Genomic DNA, 19,912 nt, shown 5'->3' with positions numbered 1-19,912 from the left:
ACTCTCTAGTGTGCACTCTGCTCACTCACTCCAGTTTCCAGGAGATTGTATCACTAGCGTCAGGAAGCTGCTATCAGGGAGATGGGATGTCTGTGTTTGTATTTCCAACATAGGAATGTATTGTTCTGCGCCTCTGACATGTTGCTGAGTCTGACTGAATGGCACATGACCAGAGACAGCCAATCACAAGCATCAGGATCCAATTTGCGGTTTTGGAAGGAGATATGAAAAAACTACAGTATTTGATAAATCCGAGCTTTTGCGGCGATTTTTCAAATGTAGCCTAACTAAAATTGTAATCATGGACATTTCCAAAAGCAACTGTAATTTAATTACGCATTTTCTCCCAGTAATGTAACGGATTACAATTGTGTACATTTTGTAATTAAATTACGTAACGTCGTTACATGTAATTCGTTACTCCCCAACACTGAAGCTACCACATGGCTTTAGCTTGCAAGCTAAAAATGGACTCAAATCGAAGTTATTACCTTTGGCTTTTTAATAAGTGTTTGATTTTTAAATGACTAATAACCTACAAGCTTTTAATACAAAAACAACACCAACATGAAAAATTACTGTGACCCTTAAAAATGACAAAATATCGCCTCACTTCAAATTTTGTGTTTGATCCAAAAAATGCCAATGCAAAAAAAAAATAAAAAAATGCCAATGCAAAATGGGCAGGATGTTAGACTCATAGACATAATAAAGAGTAATAATTATGTCTATGGTTAGACTGACTATCTGATATCAACATCAAGCCACAGCGCTCTCTAGTGTGTCTGTAATAAGCACTGTGACAACCAACCCCGGTCTCTCCTATATTTTTTCTCCCATCATGGAGGGCCCCTTTCTGATCTAGGGAACACTAGGCACTTGCCCAGATTGCCTGTATGGTAGATCCGGGCCAGACTTAAAGTAATTTTGTGAAATATGTGTTCATAATTTCACAATATTACGTAAATGGCCCTGACTATAAAGGACAAAATTGTCATACCAAATACCAACAAACGCAAATAAACATACATTTGTGTACTCACTGTCTGCATAAAAAGAGATAATAAAGGCAACAGATCAACCTTTTGCACCTGATTTGTGTTAGACTAATTGGTGAGGTTTGATGACAAATCCACCTTACCTGAGAGTCATCCACCATCAGCTGTCCATCATTAACTCGTTAGGCTCTGATTGGTCAAGTTTGGTCTCTGGCAACATTTATAACCCATTTTAAACAGTTTCTCTACTCTTGGCCTTCAACATGATGACTGCTCGGTTCCTCTCAGGGTAAGCAATTGTTTCTTTCAGTGGTCTCTTTAATGTTTGCTAGGAAATATTTGTTGATGTGTTGTCTTCTAAAATCATCACAGGGCTTCCCTCTTTGCTTTGCTGATTGTGGATATATGCTGCCTCCCTGTTAAGCAAGGTAAACTACCAACATATTTTCCAGGGAAGTGTTGTATGCTTTCAGCTGAACTGTCCAATTTGCTTTCTCTTGTAACAGGCCCCAAATCAAGTGCTCAAACAGATGTGACTGATTTCCTGAGTGAGAGGTCACATTTATTCTAACATCTATCCTGATGGCAGTGTCCTCCAGAACAAAAATGGAGCAATGCTTTGATTAGTGACATTAATCATATGCTATGGCCTTCTCAGTCGTCAAAGCTGAACTGGGAAATAATGGCAAATTTTGGCGTGACATGTTGTAGGCTGCACCAAATGAGGGAATATCTTGAAGACAAATATGACTAGTGCATGGATGTCTTGGCTGATGCAATAACAGACATTTTACTTGTATGGCCTTTTTAAATTGTGACGCAATGGTAGCGTGTCTGGATCATGCAATCAAAATATTGCATGTTCAAATCACGTCAAGGTCACAGGTGACCTATTGGTATGAACAGGTGGTCAGCCTGAGCATTATTAATCCTTCATGAGCAACATTTGAGGTCACTGTCAGGAAGTGCAGATAAGTACAACTGTTTTCAGGACAAACATATTCACAAGGGTTTTTTTTTTTTTTTTTTTTTTTTCAGGTTTCTTCCAAACAAATTTTATGTTTGATTCTGTCTGTAGAGTCTCTAAAGATAAAACAACTTATGACTTCATCTTTTGAGAAACATTATGGACATCATTGCCAGATGATTTAGGTTGGTGAGCAACATTGCTTATTCATCTTTTAAGATTGTATAAGAATAAGAGAGTTCTTGTTTAAACAGGAGCTGTGATTAGTTGGCGCCAGTCAGCTAAGAACCTCTGATCACCAAAATGGCATTGAACAAAGGTGAGTATATCTGTTGCTTAACAACACATCTGATTACAGAGTAGCGTGTCTGTGAGCGTTGAAATATCTGTTTGTGTTTGTGTACATGCAGGTGAGGTTAGTAGGGAAAAGAGGGTGAAAGCACTGAAGTGGAAAAGAGTCAGTGATTGTGAAGTGAACTTGTTTTGATTTTATTTCCATGTGGGGTGTGAATGTCCTTATTCACCAGCAGTGACTGGCTTGCTTTCTCAGACTCAGATGCTGATGGCAGCTGTACTCTCGCTCATTCTGGTCTGCAGCATAGTTAAAAAGGAAACGGGGAATCAACTCAAACACAAGCGAAGCACAGAGGTTATCCTTCACCTATCCTCTGCAGCAAGAGTGATGGGTTACACAGTGGTCTTGTGTGGCCTAGTTACTGTTATGTACATACAGGGGTACTTCTTTACATAAGCAAGGTAAACTATCAACATGCACTCCAGGGAAATATTGCATGCTTTCAGCTGAACTCTCCTAATTTGCTTTCTCTTGTACCCAGCCCCCAAATCAAGTGCTTCGCAGAGCTACGATGTTTCCCCTTTTGCTGGCTCCTCTCTGATTGGGGTTCAGAGAGAGCCAGCAGCATCTTTTTAGTTCTAGTTACTCTTCTGGACCTGCTGTTGGGAAACAGGGGTGGTTCTGTGAGGCTAAACCCTGCCAGTTCTGCACATTCAGTAGCTGCATTTCAACCTACCTCAGGAGCTAACAAATCTGATGCTTGCTATGTGGATTTTAAGGTGTTTTGAAATCTCCAACAAAATGATCTGTGATAGGCATCTGGTCAGAAACTGCAGTTCATTTTGACTTTATCCCTCTACCCAGACATGAATTGGGCTGTTGCCCCTCTGTGTCTCTGCAAGTATGGAAAGGTCAGCTGGCACTCATGGCGTTGGTTGAAGTGGACCTGCGAATGTGAGCCCACCCATTTATCCTCCCCCTCCTCCAGCGTACCAGGCGGGAGAGTTATCCCTTCTTGAGGAAGCTTTTGAGCATGGTAACTATGAGACAGAGACCGAGGACCAAGGCTTCTATCCTCCTCCTATGCAAGCATCTATTGGACAAGCCTTCTCCAGCCAGCCTCTGCCAGGGCCCGGCATGGGTCGTTACTGGGGTGGTTACCGGGGAGGTTACCCTTACTATGACTACATGTTCCTGACTGGGCAGTATCCTCCAGGCACATACACTCACTTGAGCTTCAACAAAGAGCAGGGAATGGACAACTGGGAAGACATTCACTACGAAAGATACTACCCTGCACAGCAGACTGGGACCGGCTGTCCCCAGCGCTCTAAGGACCCCAGGCCAGCTGTGAAGGCCCATTATGGACAATATGGTGCAGCAGCTGGTGTGTCTGCTCCTTCTCGTGCCAGCTTCATGCAGCCAGCTGGTGGATACAACCTGGGCAAGGTAAGCTGGATGGCGTCAGACAACAGCATGGAGCCCTACTATTACTTGTACTAATGTTGCTCTCCCCGTCTTTCAGCGCCACTAGGTGATGGATCTCATCAGCATGAACAACGACTTCAGAATTCAATCAAGATTTTGTCACATACTTGTGCTTCGGATTAGTTACTCTTTAAGAAAGCAGCAAGCATCTTAAAAAACTGAATGGTGACCTAAATGGCAATGTTGTGTAAAATCAGGCTTGTAAAACATCTGTATCTTCAACTGCTTTATGTACAGTATACAACATGTAGGTGTTTGTATAAGTAGCCTTTTGAGGTACAACACTTGAGTATTAATGGCAATATGCTACACTAAATATATAGTGTTGCATGTTGTGGTTTACATGGTGCAGACGCAGTTTTGTAACATGAATCATTCATGTTATGATAAATGACCAACATTTATGGATTTATCAGTCACTAGACTGAATGAGAGTTATGGATGTAACTACAGTTCTATGAATCCTGGATGACCGCCAGAGCGTTCACTCGGAATCTTGGTGCATTTGCGAGAAGATTCCAATGGAACAGATCCTCAGGGGACACCGGAATTTATTCCTTGTTGGATCACGTGAGGGTCACAGGTGACTGTGTTGGTTTATGTACTCGACCCGAGCATGCACAAGATGGAGATATCCAGTGCTCTGGCGGTCATCCAGGATTTATAGAACCGTAGTTACATCTAACTCTTGTTTCAGAGTTTCAGATCTGTTTTTCAGAGTTTCAGATCAGTTTTCCAGTTTCAAATCTGATGCATACATTTGCTCCTGCAATTGGCCAAGAGAGGGAGGGAGTGCAACTGTTACGCCGCTGCTGACATATTTATAGCCCCCAAGACAGAAAGGATGAGAAGAAGGATGTGGGGGTAGGAGAAGATAATGACAGAGTGGAAATAAAGATAGACATTTATTTTTAAAGCCATCTGGTTTGTGTTGAATGACTAGATTGACTGTAAAGTGGAAAGCCCAGCTAATGACTGACAAGGAGACAGATCATATATGAATAAATGCAGAAAGATGACATGTTTGAAGTAATCTAATGACGTCTAATTAACTGGATGCAGAGTTGTTTAAATTACTCTGGCAGCCAGGTAGACAGAGGGAAGAAGTTGTTCAAAGAAAATCTACATAGACAACAAAAGAGTGTGTGTGTGTGTGTGTGTGTGATCCTCTGAGAAATGAAAAATGTTTCCCCTTTCTGCCACCTAAGTGCAATTTGCAAACTCAAACAACTAAGAAGAGTCTCTTTAGTTTCTCTCACCATTCTAAAATAAAATCTGACACCTTAAGTCATTGAAACATACCAGAATTATTCAGGTCGGCAGTACATAGAGAAAGAGTTGTTGTATGAGTACACAAGTGTTTATTGGACTCCATGCACGCATCCACGTGTGTGTGTGTACCACGGTTTCCACAGCAGACACAGCTGTCCGGCCTGTTGGCCTGCGCCTATGTCACTATGATTCTATTTCGGGACCCTGTGTTGTTGTAAAGGTCAGATAAAGAAGCACAGGAATCCTCACAAAGCAGAGGGGAGGGGGTGTTGGGTGAAGGGGGTGAGGGCAGACCTCCACAAACCCACACGCACATCAGACACCCAGCACTGCAGACAGAGACAGGGACAGGGAAGGAGACATACACTTAAAGTTGTTAAAGCAGAGAGTGAGACATTGAGTAGGACTCCAGTGAAGAGGCTTTCCTGTTAGACTGAATTCAAACTTCCTAGAGAAGACAGGAGGCATAATTAAAGAGTACTGGGGTAAAAGAAGTACAATTTAGCCTTTGACCCAGTGGATAATCAGACATATTTGACCGTCATGGATGGAGAAACTATGTGCCAGGAGACATCTGAGTCTACAGAGACGACGAATCACACTGACACCAACAACAACAACAACCAGGTCAGTGCTTTTACATCAAATTACTGCATAAAAGTTTTTTTCACATTTGCAAAATCTACAAAGACCCACTGGACCAAGAATAGGCAGTAAAAGTATTTGTGGCCATGGCAGGTGTTGCATTTGTATAGCAGGTTGGGAGAAGTGATTTCGGCTGCTACCACTGTGTTACACCTGTTCTTACTCCCGAGTGACTTTACTATTCTGACTGATGAGTCACTCTGTGCTGGAGTGACTGTTTCTCCCGTAGGTCATCAATAATCAGAGCCCCTGGGCCTAATACTGATTTCAATAACTATATTTTAGATATAATTACATAAATCTCCAGCAGAAATCACTGAATTTATTTTATTTTATTTTATTTGATATTTCAGTGTATTGAGCCACAAGGGTTTAGTTTCATAATTCATCTGGGATTTGATTAGTTTGATTGGGATGATTTTGACCAGTATTTTAGGTTCAGGTGTAATTTAAAAACTGCAAAAAGCTCATTCTCTATCTGAAAGTCCACCTGAACAGTTTTCTGCCAGATCTAAATAAGTGAGATACTCAACAAATCCCACACAGTAGTTTCAGGTCTCACATTACATTATGCTCTATGTTTGAGGACCATGTCATCCCCAGAGTAAAGTGTGGTTACTAATTTTAGTACATCTTACATAATGTTAAAGAGAAGTTGTGTTCTTAATAAATCAAAAAAGAATTGATTAATTTAATCTACTCTGTATTTTTTTTAAACAGTTACAGTGAACAGATTTTTAGATCAGGTATTTTCTGTATTGTGTAGTAATAATCAACATATGCAAATTACAGTAAACACATCCACCATGAATGAATAAATGAATGAATGAAGTGAGGTCATAATCTGTAGTTTCCCCACAATCTGTGACATGTTGCATTGATGAGTGTATGAGAAGTTTAGTGTTTTTCTTGTGTTGATAAGAAATATATTGAAAATATATAAAGGCACAGGTGAGGTGCGTCAACACAAAAAATAGTATGTCTTTTCTTTGGCCAGTTGGTTCTGTGTTGTTTGATACCAGAAACAGATCATTTTACTTAGTTTTAGTTTAGGAATAATGGGAGTATGAGAAATAAAAGTCTGCATATATTAATCAAATTATAGAATACAAGTATTGAAGATACTGCTACAAAGAAACAAAATCTGAATCAAAAAGCTTCAAGTGTCCTTCCTCAGCAGATAGAGGTGCTCAGTTGTCATGGAGTTGGTTTATTTGTTACTTAACCCATTTAATCCCAAATTTTTACCTACAAAATAAGTGCATGCATTTCATTCCGTAGACCTCCCTAGTCCATAATATGTGCACCGTCTGCATCTTTGGTAGCGTTTTCCATCACCTCTTGTGGAATCCCAAGGTTTCGCAATTACAGATCTTCTGCCTTGACCAAGAGGTTGTTTTCCATATCTCTTAAGGAGATCGATGGACAAAACCTGTTGAAATGTCAGGAGGTCATAATCACTGCCAATAACATCTCTGAAGAACAGCCAGCTGTTCACTACTGGATTTTCATCTGAGCATCTCCTTTTACTGCGCTGTGGGGTATCAATAACCATGGGGCATCTTCTTTTTTCTTTTTCGGCTTGTTTCTTTTTTTTTTCACTTGCATCAAGGGATATTTAGTTTATTATGGTGTTTTGGGGTTTCATTTTCCCCAGGACATCTCTTTTTTTTTGGTAGTGGAGTCTCATTTTCCTCAGGGAGTCCCGTTTTTTGGCTGGACACTGTTGGAGACTCACCAAATAGTGGCAATGGGTTTTCTTCATTACTAAATGCTGCAGGAATTAGAGGTGAGAGGGTGCAGCCATTGGGGGGACAGAAAGGGTCTGGGAGTATGTCTGGTCTTGTCATGATCAAATTTTCCTCATCCACCTGATAGGTCACTTCTGCTTCATCATTTCGTCATCGTTTCGCCTTGGTACTCTCTATGTGAGCAGTCACTATCACAGTCACTTTCAATTGCATCTTTTTCAACTGTAGGAATGACTGTGATGTAGCATGTATCACTTTGGGTTTCCTTATGGGCTAGGAGATCCAGAACCTCTAATAATTTTAAGCTGTGTAGAAAAAAAAACAAGAAATACAGAATAAACACCTAAAATCTAGCCTAGCATAAAACTTAGCATAGCCTAGCCTAGCATAACACTATGACTATGTTTTATGCTATCGGCAACAGATGTTAAGCCATGCTTATATTTACTCTTATGATCAAAAGATGCATGAAGAATTATCATATCTAATTATTTATCAGAAGTAGACCCTTTAAAGATACATGTTGAAAATATTTTAGTTATATCTGTACATTAAGGTATTTTACTTACTTCCTCTTGTAAAATTTTGAGGCAGACATCTCCTTCTGGAGGTGCAGGAAGTAAAGAGGCCTGGTCATGTGACCATTCACACACATTATATGATATTGATATAATTTATAGGAGACAACCTATTGTTTCATTTTAAAACTTAAATTAGCTACCCAAAGTTAAACCAACACTTCAAGAGATTCCAGAAGTAAAAAAAAAAGTGCGGCAACTATTGTTGTCAGTAGACATTTTGGTCACAAAATCACAGATCATATTAATTAAATATGAATTATGATTTAATACATGCCAAATCTGGAGAATTATGAAAGACGCATAAGGTAAAAACATGGACTGTAACCTATTTATTTATCCGACCGTATTTAAAGATGTTGATACAGCCTGAAACTAAACTCTATCTTATTTGTTTGTCCTCCAGACAGATGAGCCAGGGCTACTGGAGAGTAAAAACCAGGGGAAAGACACTCCAGCAGGGGAGACAGTAGAAGGTCAGGGGGTAATGGTGGAGGAAGGGGAGAATGAGGAGAAGGGAGAGGCGCAGGGGGAGGAGGATACCATTGCACAACAGGGAGGAGAGAAAGCCAACGCCGGAGATATAGACAAGTCCCAGATTGTATCAAAGCCTGTTGGAGGTGATGCTGAAGAGGACAGACAAGATAACGATAAGCCATCTACAGACGTGAAGGATCCTGAATCGACAAACGATGAAAAACAAGAGGAAGGAGAGGGGGAAGAGGATAAGAAAGGAGGGCCGGTGGAGGAGGTTAAAAACAGTGAGGCTGAGAAAGATGGAGAGGAGATGAAGGACAAAAGCAAAGAGAAAGAGAAGACTGAAGAAACAGCAAAGAAAGAAGAGAAAGATGTGAATGGAAAGACGGTGAATGGGGAAGAGAAGAAAAAACAAGTCAAAGAAGTGGAAGCTAAAGATAAAGGAGAGGGGGAAGAGGATAAGAAAGGAGGGCCGGTGGAGGAGGTTAAAAACAGTGAGGCTGAGAAAGGTGGAGAGGAGATGAAGGACAAAGGCAAAGAGAAAGAGAAGACTGAGGAAACAGCAAAGAAAGAAGAGAAAGATGTGAATGGAAAGACAGTGAAGGGGGCAGAGAAGAAAAAACAAGTCAAAGAAGTGGAAGCTAAAGATAAAGGAAAGATTAAGGAGGTAGAAAAGCAAGGGAAGACAAAAAGAAAGAGCGGACCCCCCTCGCTTAATGCTCTGTCTCGACCCAGACCCTCCGCCCGCTCTATTAGAGCATCCGCTAAGAACGACATTATTGCCAAGTTCCAACAAGGTGCACCAGAGTAAGTCAATATACAGTCCTTCGGAGATTAGGAAGTGACAGTAAGCATTGGTGTAGTAGAATTTAATAAGGATCTGTGTAACATTGTGACATTTTTAGGACATCAGTACCACGTAACTTCAAAATCCAGAAGTCATCTACAGCTTTGGCCACAGGTGCTTCAATCAAACAGAAGATACTTCAGTGGTGTCGAAACAAGACTCGCAACTACGAGGTGAGATCAACACACAACAAACAGGCCTCACTATACATGTCTCTTCAGATGACATCCTCTTGTTTCTTGATCTTTTAGGGCATCAACATAGAAAACTTCTCATCGTCCTGGTGTAACGGGCTGGCATTCTGTGCTCTGATCCATCGTTTCTTTCCTGATGCTTTTGACTACAGCTCCCTGAATCCAAAAGAGAGGGAGAAAAACTTCACTCTGGCCTTCGAAACTGCAGAGTAAGAGCTATGCAATTATCTTTCTTTAATTAACATGCTATCTGCATGAAATTGGTTGGTATTATGGCCCGATAAACATTTCAGGGAGCCGGAGGGCATTGAACACCTACTGCCTCAAAGTTCCTATTAGGTCCTCCAAATTACACAAGGCAGGAAATCTGAAAATCTACAATTTCTTAAAAAATAAGCAAACTCCAACTGCAGAGGAAGACAGTGTAGTAATATTTTAAGCACTAAAACAGCAATGAACTGACCAAATGTAAAGAAGAAAATAGAAAAGCTCTAAAAACCAGATTTTGACAAGGGGCCTATCTGCAAGACAGAGCCACAAAATTAGTTAATAGTGATGGTGATTAGTGATGTACATGCCCACCAGAATAAGTAAAAAATCTAATTAACAAAACCTATTAACATGCTCCTTTCCTTTCCTCTTCTCTTCTCCCCTATCTATCTATAACCCGTTTACACCTCCCAGGTCCCTGGCTGACTGCTGCCCTCTGCTGGAAGTGTCTGACATGCTCATGATGGGTAACAACCCAGACCCCATGTGTGTCTTCACCTATGTCCAGTCTCTCTGCCACAGCCTCTCCAAAATAGAGAAAGAAAGGAAGGACAAAGAAAAGGAGGAGAAAGGAGAGGAGAAAGGAGGAGATGCAGCTGCTGAGCTTTCGACGGAGAAGGACGAGGGAGATCCTGCTGAGAATGGGGAACTGGACAGCAGAGATGAGAAGGAGGGAGAGGACGCTGAGACAGAGGGAACTGGCAAGGAGGAAGATGCTGAGACAGAGGGAACTGGCAAGGAGGAAGATGCACCAAAGAGCTGTGAGGTGGAGGAAGATGGAGGAGTGTTAGTTGGAGCAGAATCTTAGAAAAGTGTTGACAGCAAACAAAAAGACTGAAAAGACCAAAATATTATCGATGAGGTACGACATTGAGTAAGTCTTATTTTGGTGTAGCACAGCAAAGGTTGGCTTCATTCAAATGCAGTTAGTGATGTTAAACTGTGTCAAGTGTACTTACTATGCTGTATTTTTTGCATTCACTGCTGTGTTGTTGCATATGTTTGTTTTTTGGCACAAAAAGTAGAAATGTTCAGTTATTTCATTTATTGTATGTATTCCTAGAAAAATATTTACATTAAATTATACATTTATGAATTGAAAAGTTGTTAGTGTGACAATTAAATATTTGGGTTGTAAAGTTCAGCGTGGATGAATGGAATAAATTATGACAACAATGTGGTGCACTGTATAAAGTATATAAGAAAGATATACAGGGAGTCCAAAAAAGTCTCTTTACAATTTAAAAAAAATCATTACAAAAACGATTGAGATATGTTAATCAGATTTGTTCTATGTACTCAGTGGTTATCAAAGTTTTTAATCAAATTGTATTTGTGTATCGTGTATCGAACAAAGATACGGGACATCAGCGACCTGAAGCATAAGATCACTGATGCCATTGCCACCATTGCTGAGGTCTTGATCTTCCTTCAACTAATGGTGCCCATATAGAGGTGTATTAAATGATTACATTTCCACAGATTTGTCTATTCATTTGCTTTTGTAATAAATTTGTTAAATTGTAAGAGACCTTATGGACACCCTGTATGTGTTAAATGAACACATATATCTTTCTTATCTCCTTAACACTGTTAACCCTACACAGTATGTGCTCATAATTAGTCCCAAAACAAAACTTCTGAACCACAGATCTATTTGACATTCATACATTTCTGATGAGTCATTAGTGGGTGGGTGATTAATCCCCAGAGAGGAGAGAGTGTATTCTTTAGGTTTTACAATATTTGTTTACAAAGAAAAAACACTATACTTAGCACACTATATACGGTTATTTGTTACCTAAAACTGGAGAATATAACATCATTTCAGTGACGTTATTGGATTTAAAGAATGCAACAATTTTTCTGATTTCTCCACCTGATATTTCCAAAGTGAACCATGTGATTCACACTTTTTTACTTCATTAATATTATTATTATAAAGTGCATAACTACTTAACTGAAAGGTAAGAACTTTTCCAAATCCCTCAGCCACAGATCAGGGATTGTGTGCGATCTTGCTGAGTCCACAGGTTGCTTTGGTTCTTGATCACTGACTGAAATCACAAGGACAATTTGGGTACAGTATCTGCAATAGTAAGACTTGAACCAAACCAACCTTGTTCCCAGTTGTTGCTGTAGAACATCTTCTGCCAATTCTTCAGTTCCGACAGGATGTGTTCATCTATGTGGCAAGTACACACACAATTAAGAGCATATGCTGAATCTCCTTTATCATCATGTCTACAGCAGAGATAGCAGAACAGTAGAGCTGTTAGGACATCGGGTGGGAATCCCTCCTGATGACGTGTTACTGTCAGTGTGTGTAAAATAATGTTCATTCGCCTGAGGTACTAATTTAGAGGTTTCAGGATCTGGGCAGTAGGTTCATTTTGTTATTTTCATAAATTCAATTTTTCGGCACCTCAGGGTAATTTGACTGTCAGAGTATGTTTTATTTGGACAGGTAAGATTAGTGCATCCAGGAAGGTTTTTATTTCGTTTATCTCAGCTGTTTTTCAGCTGTAGTGAGCCTTTCTCTTGGATAAATAGCCTATGATGGTCTGACAGTTAGTCTTAAACTTTTCCCGGACAGGACAGGACTTTTTAAAATATTTACTGAATATGACAAAAACAGGTCATTTTTTGTTTCCGTGTGCAAGTTATTTTATTTTTTATTATTCAAAATATGAAAAGAAAATCTTTTAGTCATCATTTTTTAATTCCTGCTCATCCCCTTTTGACCACGAAAAAGAAAAACAGCTCGTATTTCAATTTAATCTTTTGCATTTTAAAATGAATGACCAAAAGACACATGAACCCTAAACGAATGGTGTTTCTGGTGATTTTAGTACTTTACAGTGACTGAATGAATGAAGCCGCTACAATTTTGACATCAGTTCTTACACGCTTTTACCGTAATGCAGAGTCTATAAACTACAGTGATCGACATTTTCTGACATTTTAAGGACCAAACAATTAGCTAATCGATTAATGGAGAACGTAATCGACAGATTAATGGATAATTCAAATAATCAATAATCATTCGTTACATCACTAGAAAACGATACTGTTGCTATAGTTGCAGACCTAATATAAATAAAACATTAACACTGACCGACCGCAGAGAAACAAGTTATACGTTAACCTGAAAACCTCAAACGACAATGCCGTGCTTTCTAAGTTTTACGGTAATCAGCGTCATGTTACCGGAAAGGCCACTGTGTTGCCCCTTTTGTAAGCTAACCCAACGACTGTGTCGCGCTTTTCCCAACACAATAATCGGCTGCAGCGGATTGAAACATGTCTACAAACAGCCTGAACCTAGAGTCACAGCTTCTGTCCATCATGGACGTGTTGGTGAAAGCGGCGGTGACGGAAATCAGTCAGCTGTTCTCAGAGAGCTCGGCGTCGCTGCGCCTGCATTTAACCCAGAGCCTGAAGGAAAACGAAGCCCTGAGGATGAGGATGAAGGTGATGAGGAGTGAACTCTTCTCCCTCCGGCTGCAGACGAGAAGCAACCGGCCGGCGAGCCGCTTTTCTCCGATCAGAGCCAACATACCCAAACCACGGGCGAAATCACAAGGTAATGATTAGTTTCACACTTGGAAATACTTCCAATAACATTCACGCCCTCCTCCTTCAGCTCAATTAACTGCTGAACACACACTTTTCTCTTACTCAAGTACTTATTGTTCTATTACAGCGCATTACATTTGTTTTGATGGTTTTTGTTTTTATTTTGGAGGAAAATGTCAAACATGACAGCTGCTCCTCATCACGTGACACATGGTGCACTAACTCCGTGGTTTATTCCCTGAAGGTGATCAATAAGTTAATTAAATTGGAGACTAACTTTTAAAAACACATGTTTATTTTGTGTTGTGGAATTTCCAATTAAAAATAACTACACTTCTGTTTAGGGCTGCAAAATAATGCTTATTTTCATGATTGATTTTTCTGTTGATGATTAGGTTCTCAATCAGTTGATTGGTCGTTTGAACCATAAAATATCAGAAAATGTTAATTACTCTGTGAGGCTTCTGCTTCCGGGTGACCTGCACTGACCACAGTCAGCTGGGCAGCATTCCCCTCATTTATGTATTTATTTCATTATAGACAATAAACAAGGCTAATGTTTGCATTATGTAAATTTAACACACAAAAAGTAAACTGGATTCATGTCAGCTATGACTACAATCAGAGCACTCTACACACTACAAATAGACAAAGCAGAGCTCGCCACTTTGATAAGATCAATAGTGGGAAAAGAACTTACTTAAGGGCTTGACTTAAAACTAAAGCCCATTAAGGATATGTTGAAAGAACTTCATGAAGATGCCTTGTCAGGTCCAGGATTTGGAGCGTTCTGCTTACGAAACTGAGTCTAGACTAAATGCTGCTGAAACTAAAAACACAAGGCCAACAACTAAAAGGAAAACAGAGGAAAAATCACAGCAGAAAGTTTGATCTGAGAAGAATCGCACACAGAAGCAGATAGATCAACAAAGTTTACCACTTAATTGTTGTATGATCTTTTCGGGAAAAATGCTGTGGGTCCTAACTCGCTGATAAGTGTCACTCATGGCAAAGCATTGGAGGCCAGCCAGAAGCTATGCACGATTACACCAGCACACAGCTTTGATGTTAAACATATCATCCTCTAAGTGGCTGCAGACAGGGGAAAACAAGTTACTCTCCAATGCCAAGGCCAGAAGATAAGTATTTATCCAGACCTGACTGCTGACCAATAAAAGCAACATGCAGCCTTAAACGAAATCAGAGACCCACTTCAGAGGACCAAGCTGAAGTATGGAGTGGTACATCCAGCGAAGATGCTGATTACTTTCAATAATGAACCACAACCATTAACACCGCTGAAGGATGACTAGATTATTATGAGGTGTGGCCTCAAATGGAAATATAGGCTTAAGTAACAGACTGCACCAGATTCGCCAAGATGAGACAATTTGGATGTAGGAAATTAAGTTTCTTTTCCTTTTTCAACTGGATGGAAAATGGGTTTTAAAAATAAAAAAATAAAAAAAACCTGTACTCATTAAAGAAGAGCCTGTTGGGACTCATAAGGTCTCTGCCTTCAAAGAGATTGTTCCTGTACTGAGACTATGGCGTAGGCCTGCATAGTACATTTATTCCTGTATCTCCTGTATTGATATTTAAAGGGGAGGGGGTGGATAAAAATAAAAAAGCAATACCAAAAGAAATTAGGAATGATAATTATAGTTGATATATAATTATAGCGTTATAGTTTAAAAGAACTAAGAACTCAGGTCACTAGGGAGAGGGGTAGGGTCAGAAAAGATGAATGAGGGCTTGGGGGTTGAAGAGCAGGTTCATTGAGGGTTTCAAAATGATTTATAATGAATTGTGTTTGATTTTATTTGAAAGTTTTGCGAGGGTATAGCACACCAATCTGCTTATCTTGGATGCTCCTGGGTACACTTTTCTTTTTTGTATTATTCATCTCATAGCATGCAGCTGTGTACAGCGTGCTAACCCTGACAACCCAGCTGTATTCTCATATTAACTTATTGCTATTTCTACCAGCTGGGCTCCTTACGTGTTTGCTTGAATGCATCATTTTGGACACAGGTGCGCATCAGACTGGGGACATTATACCTCAGACCATCGGAAAACAAAGAGGCCTCTTTTGTAGATTTCGTACTTTGAGGTCAATCAAACTCTTTGTAATACATAGCACTGCCACCTCTATTGCTTCAACCAAAACTGACCAACACATAAGTTAACAAGACCCATATTATGACCTGTCATGTCAAGCACAAGAGACTTGTGTAGTCAGATTTCCAACAATGTTGCAGATGTGATGGCAAGGAATATTTCAATAAAGTCTATCTATCTATCTATCTATCTATCTATCTATCTATCTATCTATCTATCTATCTATCTATCTATCTATCTATCTATATATCTATCTATCTATCTATCTATCTGTCTGTCTATCTATCTCACCTGTCTTTAATTCTGTTTTTTCATTTAATTAACAAAATTCACGTACCTCCTGACTCTTGGTACTTATCTATCACCATCAGCTGTCCTGACTGTTAAATCTTGTCTTTTGCTTTCCTCCTCTAGTTGTCATAAAGCCACCAGTCGCTCAAAAGGTTGTTAGGGAAGCTGCATCTATCACCCTGCAATCAGAGAACAAGAGCTCCTCTCCTGCCACTGCAGTGGAGGTAAAAGCAGCTCATACATGTACTCTCAGTAACAAATGAAGGAATTTTGTGTGCTCATGAATATTCATTCCTTTTTGTTAGTGCGCAAAAGTGGAGACCCCAGATGTCATCCTGATCAAAGACGAAGATGACATAGGAGGATGTGGGTCAGTTATAGGTTAGTAGGATGTTTTTATTCATTTAAGCCCTAAGCCAAGGGAGCAAGAAGTCATTTACTATCTTTCTAAAGAGCACAGAAGCAGGTCCTCATTGATCAGACTACGACAAGTCTCTGCTTCTAAAATGCAAATCGACTGAGACTGAATCAGAAGCTGCAGACTTAATTTGACTAGATCCAGGCCAGTATAATAAGCCATGTTCTTTGCAATGAATACATTTTTTTTGACCACACCATTGCTGGTAGTTGTTGTTTTTTTTCCTTTCAGGGGATTTTTGACAAAATAATGAATAATCACATATTAGCAGAAAATAAACTATAAACGATTAGATTAGAGTTTTAAAAAAAGAAGTATTTATTTGTTAGTGTCCTTCACAGCTCAAGGAGTTGGATTCAAAATAAGAAATGACATTTATCCTGCCTGAGAAACCTTTACTGCTGGAAAACCAAAAAACAATCATTTATTTAATTTCCCCACAAACACTTCATATTTTGACAGGACAGATCGTTAGGGCTGCAATCACAGAGATAAAACAGTTATTGTCTTTATTGGTTAATCTGCTGATTATTTTCTTGATTAATCGCTTCATCAAAAAAATGTCATAAAATAGTAAAAAAAAAAGACCGCTACAGAGTCAATATGTCTTTAAATGTTTTGTTTTGGCGGAACAAAAGTCAAAACCCCAAAGATTCATTTACTGTATGTATGACAAGGAGAAGTATTAAATCATCACATTTACTTTTTCTGCACTTCCACCTGTAACATTTATTGATTATCAAAAAAGTTACCGATTTAATTTTGTGTCTATTGGCCAACTGATTAATCATGGCAGCTCTACAAATCATTATCACTTATACATTCAAATCTGGCTTGTTTGAGTTTTTATAAATTAATAATATCCTAAATGGCACATCTAGTGTTGTCAGTATAATTACATCTTTGGGTAATTATCCGAGTGTTCAAGCTTTCTTCTTGCATGCTTCAACATATTGTCATCTTGGATAATGATGAGCAATAGACTTCAAATGGATGAATACAACACAGAGTGCATTAAATCATGATGATTGACATGATTCGGCCATGACTCATAGTAACTGTTTAAAGTTCACTATGACTCACTGGTAGGGAGGGGGGGTGCATTCTGGGTAGACATTACTGTACTGTTATTTTTAGAGAGAACACTTAAGAAATACACATATACTTTGAACAGAATAACCTTTAGCTTCCCTATCTAAAATATGATGTTCTTTACAAGATATTTTAGAGTTGTGAGGCAAAAATGATTTATGCACCTGTTCCCAGTGGTGGACGAAGTACACAGACCACGTACTTGAGTAGAAGTTGAGATACCTAGTGTAAAATATTACTCCAGTAAAAGTGAAAGTGCTCCCTTTAAATGTCGACTTGAGTAAAAGTATAAAAGTACTTGGCTTCAAATGTACTTAAGTATCAAAAGTAAAAGTAATTTGGTGTAATGTAGTTCCAATGTCTTGGTATGTCCTTTATACACTCAATCAAGTCATTTAAGGTTAAAAAGCCCACTAACACCACCCTGAAAACAAAATGTTTTCCATTTGTGATATCTGGTATTGATATCTTTTGAAATTATCATAAGCACATCATACTAAATGGAAATCACCTGATTAGGAATTAATAGGGAGGGGGAAAACCACACTAGACACATATTTCTTTAACTTCCATGTGTTGGCAGGGCAGGCTACTGGACAGCGAAACTTTGTCAAATGAATGCTAATAGAGATATGGATGGAGGAGAAGGCAAGTTGGGACAAGTAGCCAGGTAGGGGGCCGGGCCAAAACTGCTCGACACACGATGTGTTCTGATTGGTACACTTGCGGTGCACGTTCATTTGGACCTGTCACAGCAGCTGGTCATGCATGCATGTTGTGGAAAGGAACATTGAAAGGAACGACAGGTTTTTGGAAAGTAGTTGAGTAAAAAGTAAGATTTTCCTCTTCCAAATGTAGTTGAGTCAAAGTATAAAGTCTCACAAAACAATGATACTCAAGTAAAGTACAGATCCGCTAAAAAGTTACTTAAGTACAGTAACGAATTACTTGTACTTCGTTACTGTCCACCACTGCCTGTTCCAGATTCACAATGCCATTTTGTCATTTCAGGTCACGATGACTTCAGAAATCACAGTACACAGGGTGGTGTTGCTGCTGGGGTTCAGAGTTTAGAGCCAGCTGGTTCTTCCTGCCTGACAGGTGATAATGAGGAACTGAGGATTGTGAGTGTTCACGGCCGAGGGGAGGGGCCTCTGCAGGAGGAGAGCGATACCCTCTTCAGTGTTTCTGAACTACAGGCTTTTAGCTCTCTGTCTCCTGACCACACCGTCACCCATGACACACTCCTGACTATCACATCTGGTGCCAACGACAGACCCCAAATGAGAGGGATGCACGATAACAGTGTTGGACTGGTGAGAAACAACCAGAATCCCTCCACTCAAATCAGTGTACCATCATTAAGTCCTGTAATAAAAACGTCAGTAGGGGCCGATGGTAAAGGAGGTCATCCCAGTCACATCAGCCAGTTCTCCCAGCAGCAGAGCTTCCCTCCCACCATCAACAAATCCCTGGACTGCAGCTTCTGTGGCGAGCGCTTTTTAACCCGCGAAGACCTGATTGTTCACCGAGCGAGTCATACCGGAGAGTCACCTGTTCCTTGCCCTTTATGTGGCAAATCATTCGTTAACAAGACCACGCTGAGCATCCACATGCGCATTCACACTGGGGAGAAGCCATACGCCTGCCCGCAGTGTGGGAAGCGCTTCACACAGAACGGCAGCCTGAAGATCCACCTGAGGACTCACTCCGGAGAGAAGCCGTACACTTGCTCTCAGTGCACCGCCAGCTTCAACAACCCGAGCAACCTGCGCAGGCACATGATCACACACAACAACGAGGTGCACTGACACTGTGTGATGAAAAGACTTAAAGGATTCATTTAGATTTTATTTAAACATTAGCATGTTACTTTTAGACTCTTTTTTTAATGTCTTAATGTATTTAAGGGAAAAATGTGTTTCCTTTGGCGCCGTGTCATGAATTAGTGTCTCAGCTGAAATGTACTTAATAATGTGTGAGTACCCAAATGTATATCTTGACAACTTTCCAGTAAAGTTAATAGACTGTCGTGGTTTAAAAAAGGGCACAAACAAGCATGATCTCTGTTCAATATGATGAGACCTGCATTCTTTTTAATACCAGGAAAGTACAGTAAACTTTGAAAATCCAAAAGCCTTTTTTAAATTTCTAACCCCCTATACGAGAGAGAGAGAGAGAACTAGAATATTTTTTTTATACTGTCCGAATAGAAAACAAACTCAAATGCCTCACATCACATCACATCACCTTAATTTAATACTAATTTAGTAAATGCTCACTTTTCCTACACTGACCTAACAAAATCTGCCTGTTATACAACTGTAGCTCAACACTTTTTATTTATTCAGAGTGAACTTTACGCTCATTATTTAAGATTTTGTGTCAATGACTTGTCTGACATCATGAATGCTGATGAGCTGTAACTACAGGAATCATTCCTCATGTTACTAGAGGAAACTGTGCAGGTCAGAGATGGTTAGCTGAGTGTACAACAGGTGATTATTATTATTATTATTATTATTATTGTTGTTATTGTTATTACAGTGAAATTGGAATGAAAAAGGAAACATGGTACAGTTTGGACTGATGGGGTTGAAATGTTCTAATGGAGTACACGTAGTTTTAT

General features: G+C 39.6%; 2 protein-coding genes across 2 annotated transcripts; both read left to right on the top strand.

The window, feature by feature from the left end:
* Nucleotides 1-5,563: 5,563 nt before the first annotated feature.
* On the top strand, nucleotides 5,564-10,669 carry smtnl1 (smoothelin-like 1). The gene is made up of 6 exons (XM_053323631.1): nucleotides 5,564-5,647; nucleotides 8,401-8,745; nucleotides 8,857-9,278; nucleotides 9,377-9,491; nucleotides 9,570-9,721; nucleotides 10,197-10,669. The coding sequence occupies exons 1-6, from the start codon at nucleotides 5,564-5,566 to the stop codon at nucleotides 10,588-10,590; spliced, it is 1,512 nt and encodes a 503-aa protein (XP_053179606.1). The 3' UTR covers nucleotides 10,591-10,669.
* Nucleotides 10,670-18,566: 7,897 nt separating this feature from the next.
* On the top strand, nucleotides 18,567-19,232 carry LOC128362777 (zinc finger protein 500-like). Its single transcript, XM_053323630.1, has one exon. The coding sequence runs from the start codon at nucleotides 18,567-18,569 to the stop codon at nucleotides 19,092-19,094; it is 528 nt and encodes a 175-aa protein (XP_053179605.1). The 3' UTR covers nucleotides 19,095-19,232.
* Nucleotides 19,233-19,912: the final 680 nt, after the last annotated feature.

This window comes from Scomber japonicus, chromosome 8 (assembly GCF_027409825.1).
Source record: "Scomber japonicus isolate fScoJap1 chromosome 8, fScoJap1.pri, whole genome shotgun sequence".
NCBI classification, from domain to species: Eukaryota; Metazoa; Chordata; class Actinopteri; order Scombriformes; family Scombridae; genus Scomber; species Scomber japonicus.
Note: the sequence above shows the minus strand (reverse complement) of the source record. Positions and strands in the feature narration are given on the sequence as shown.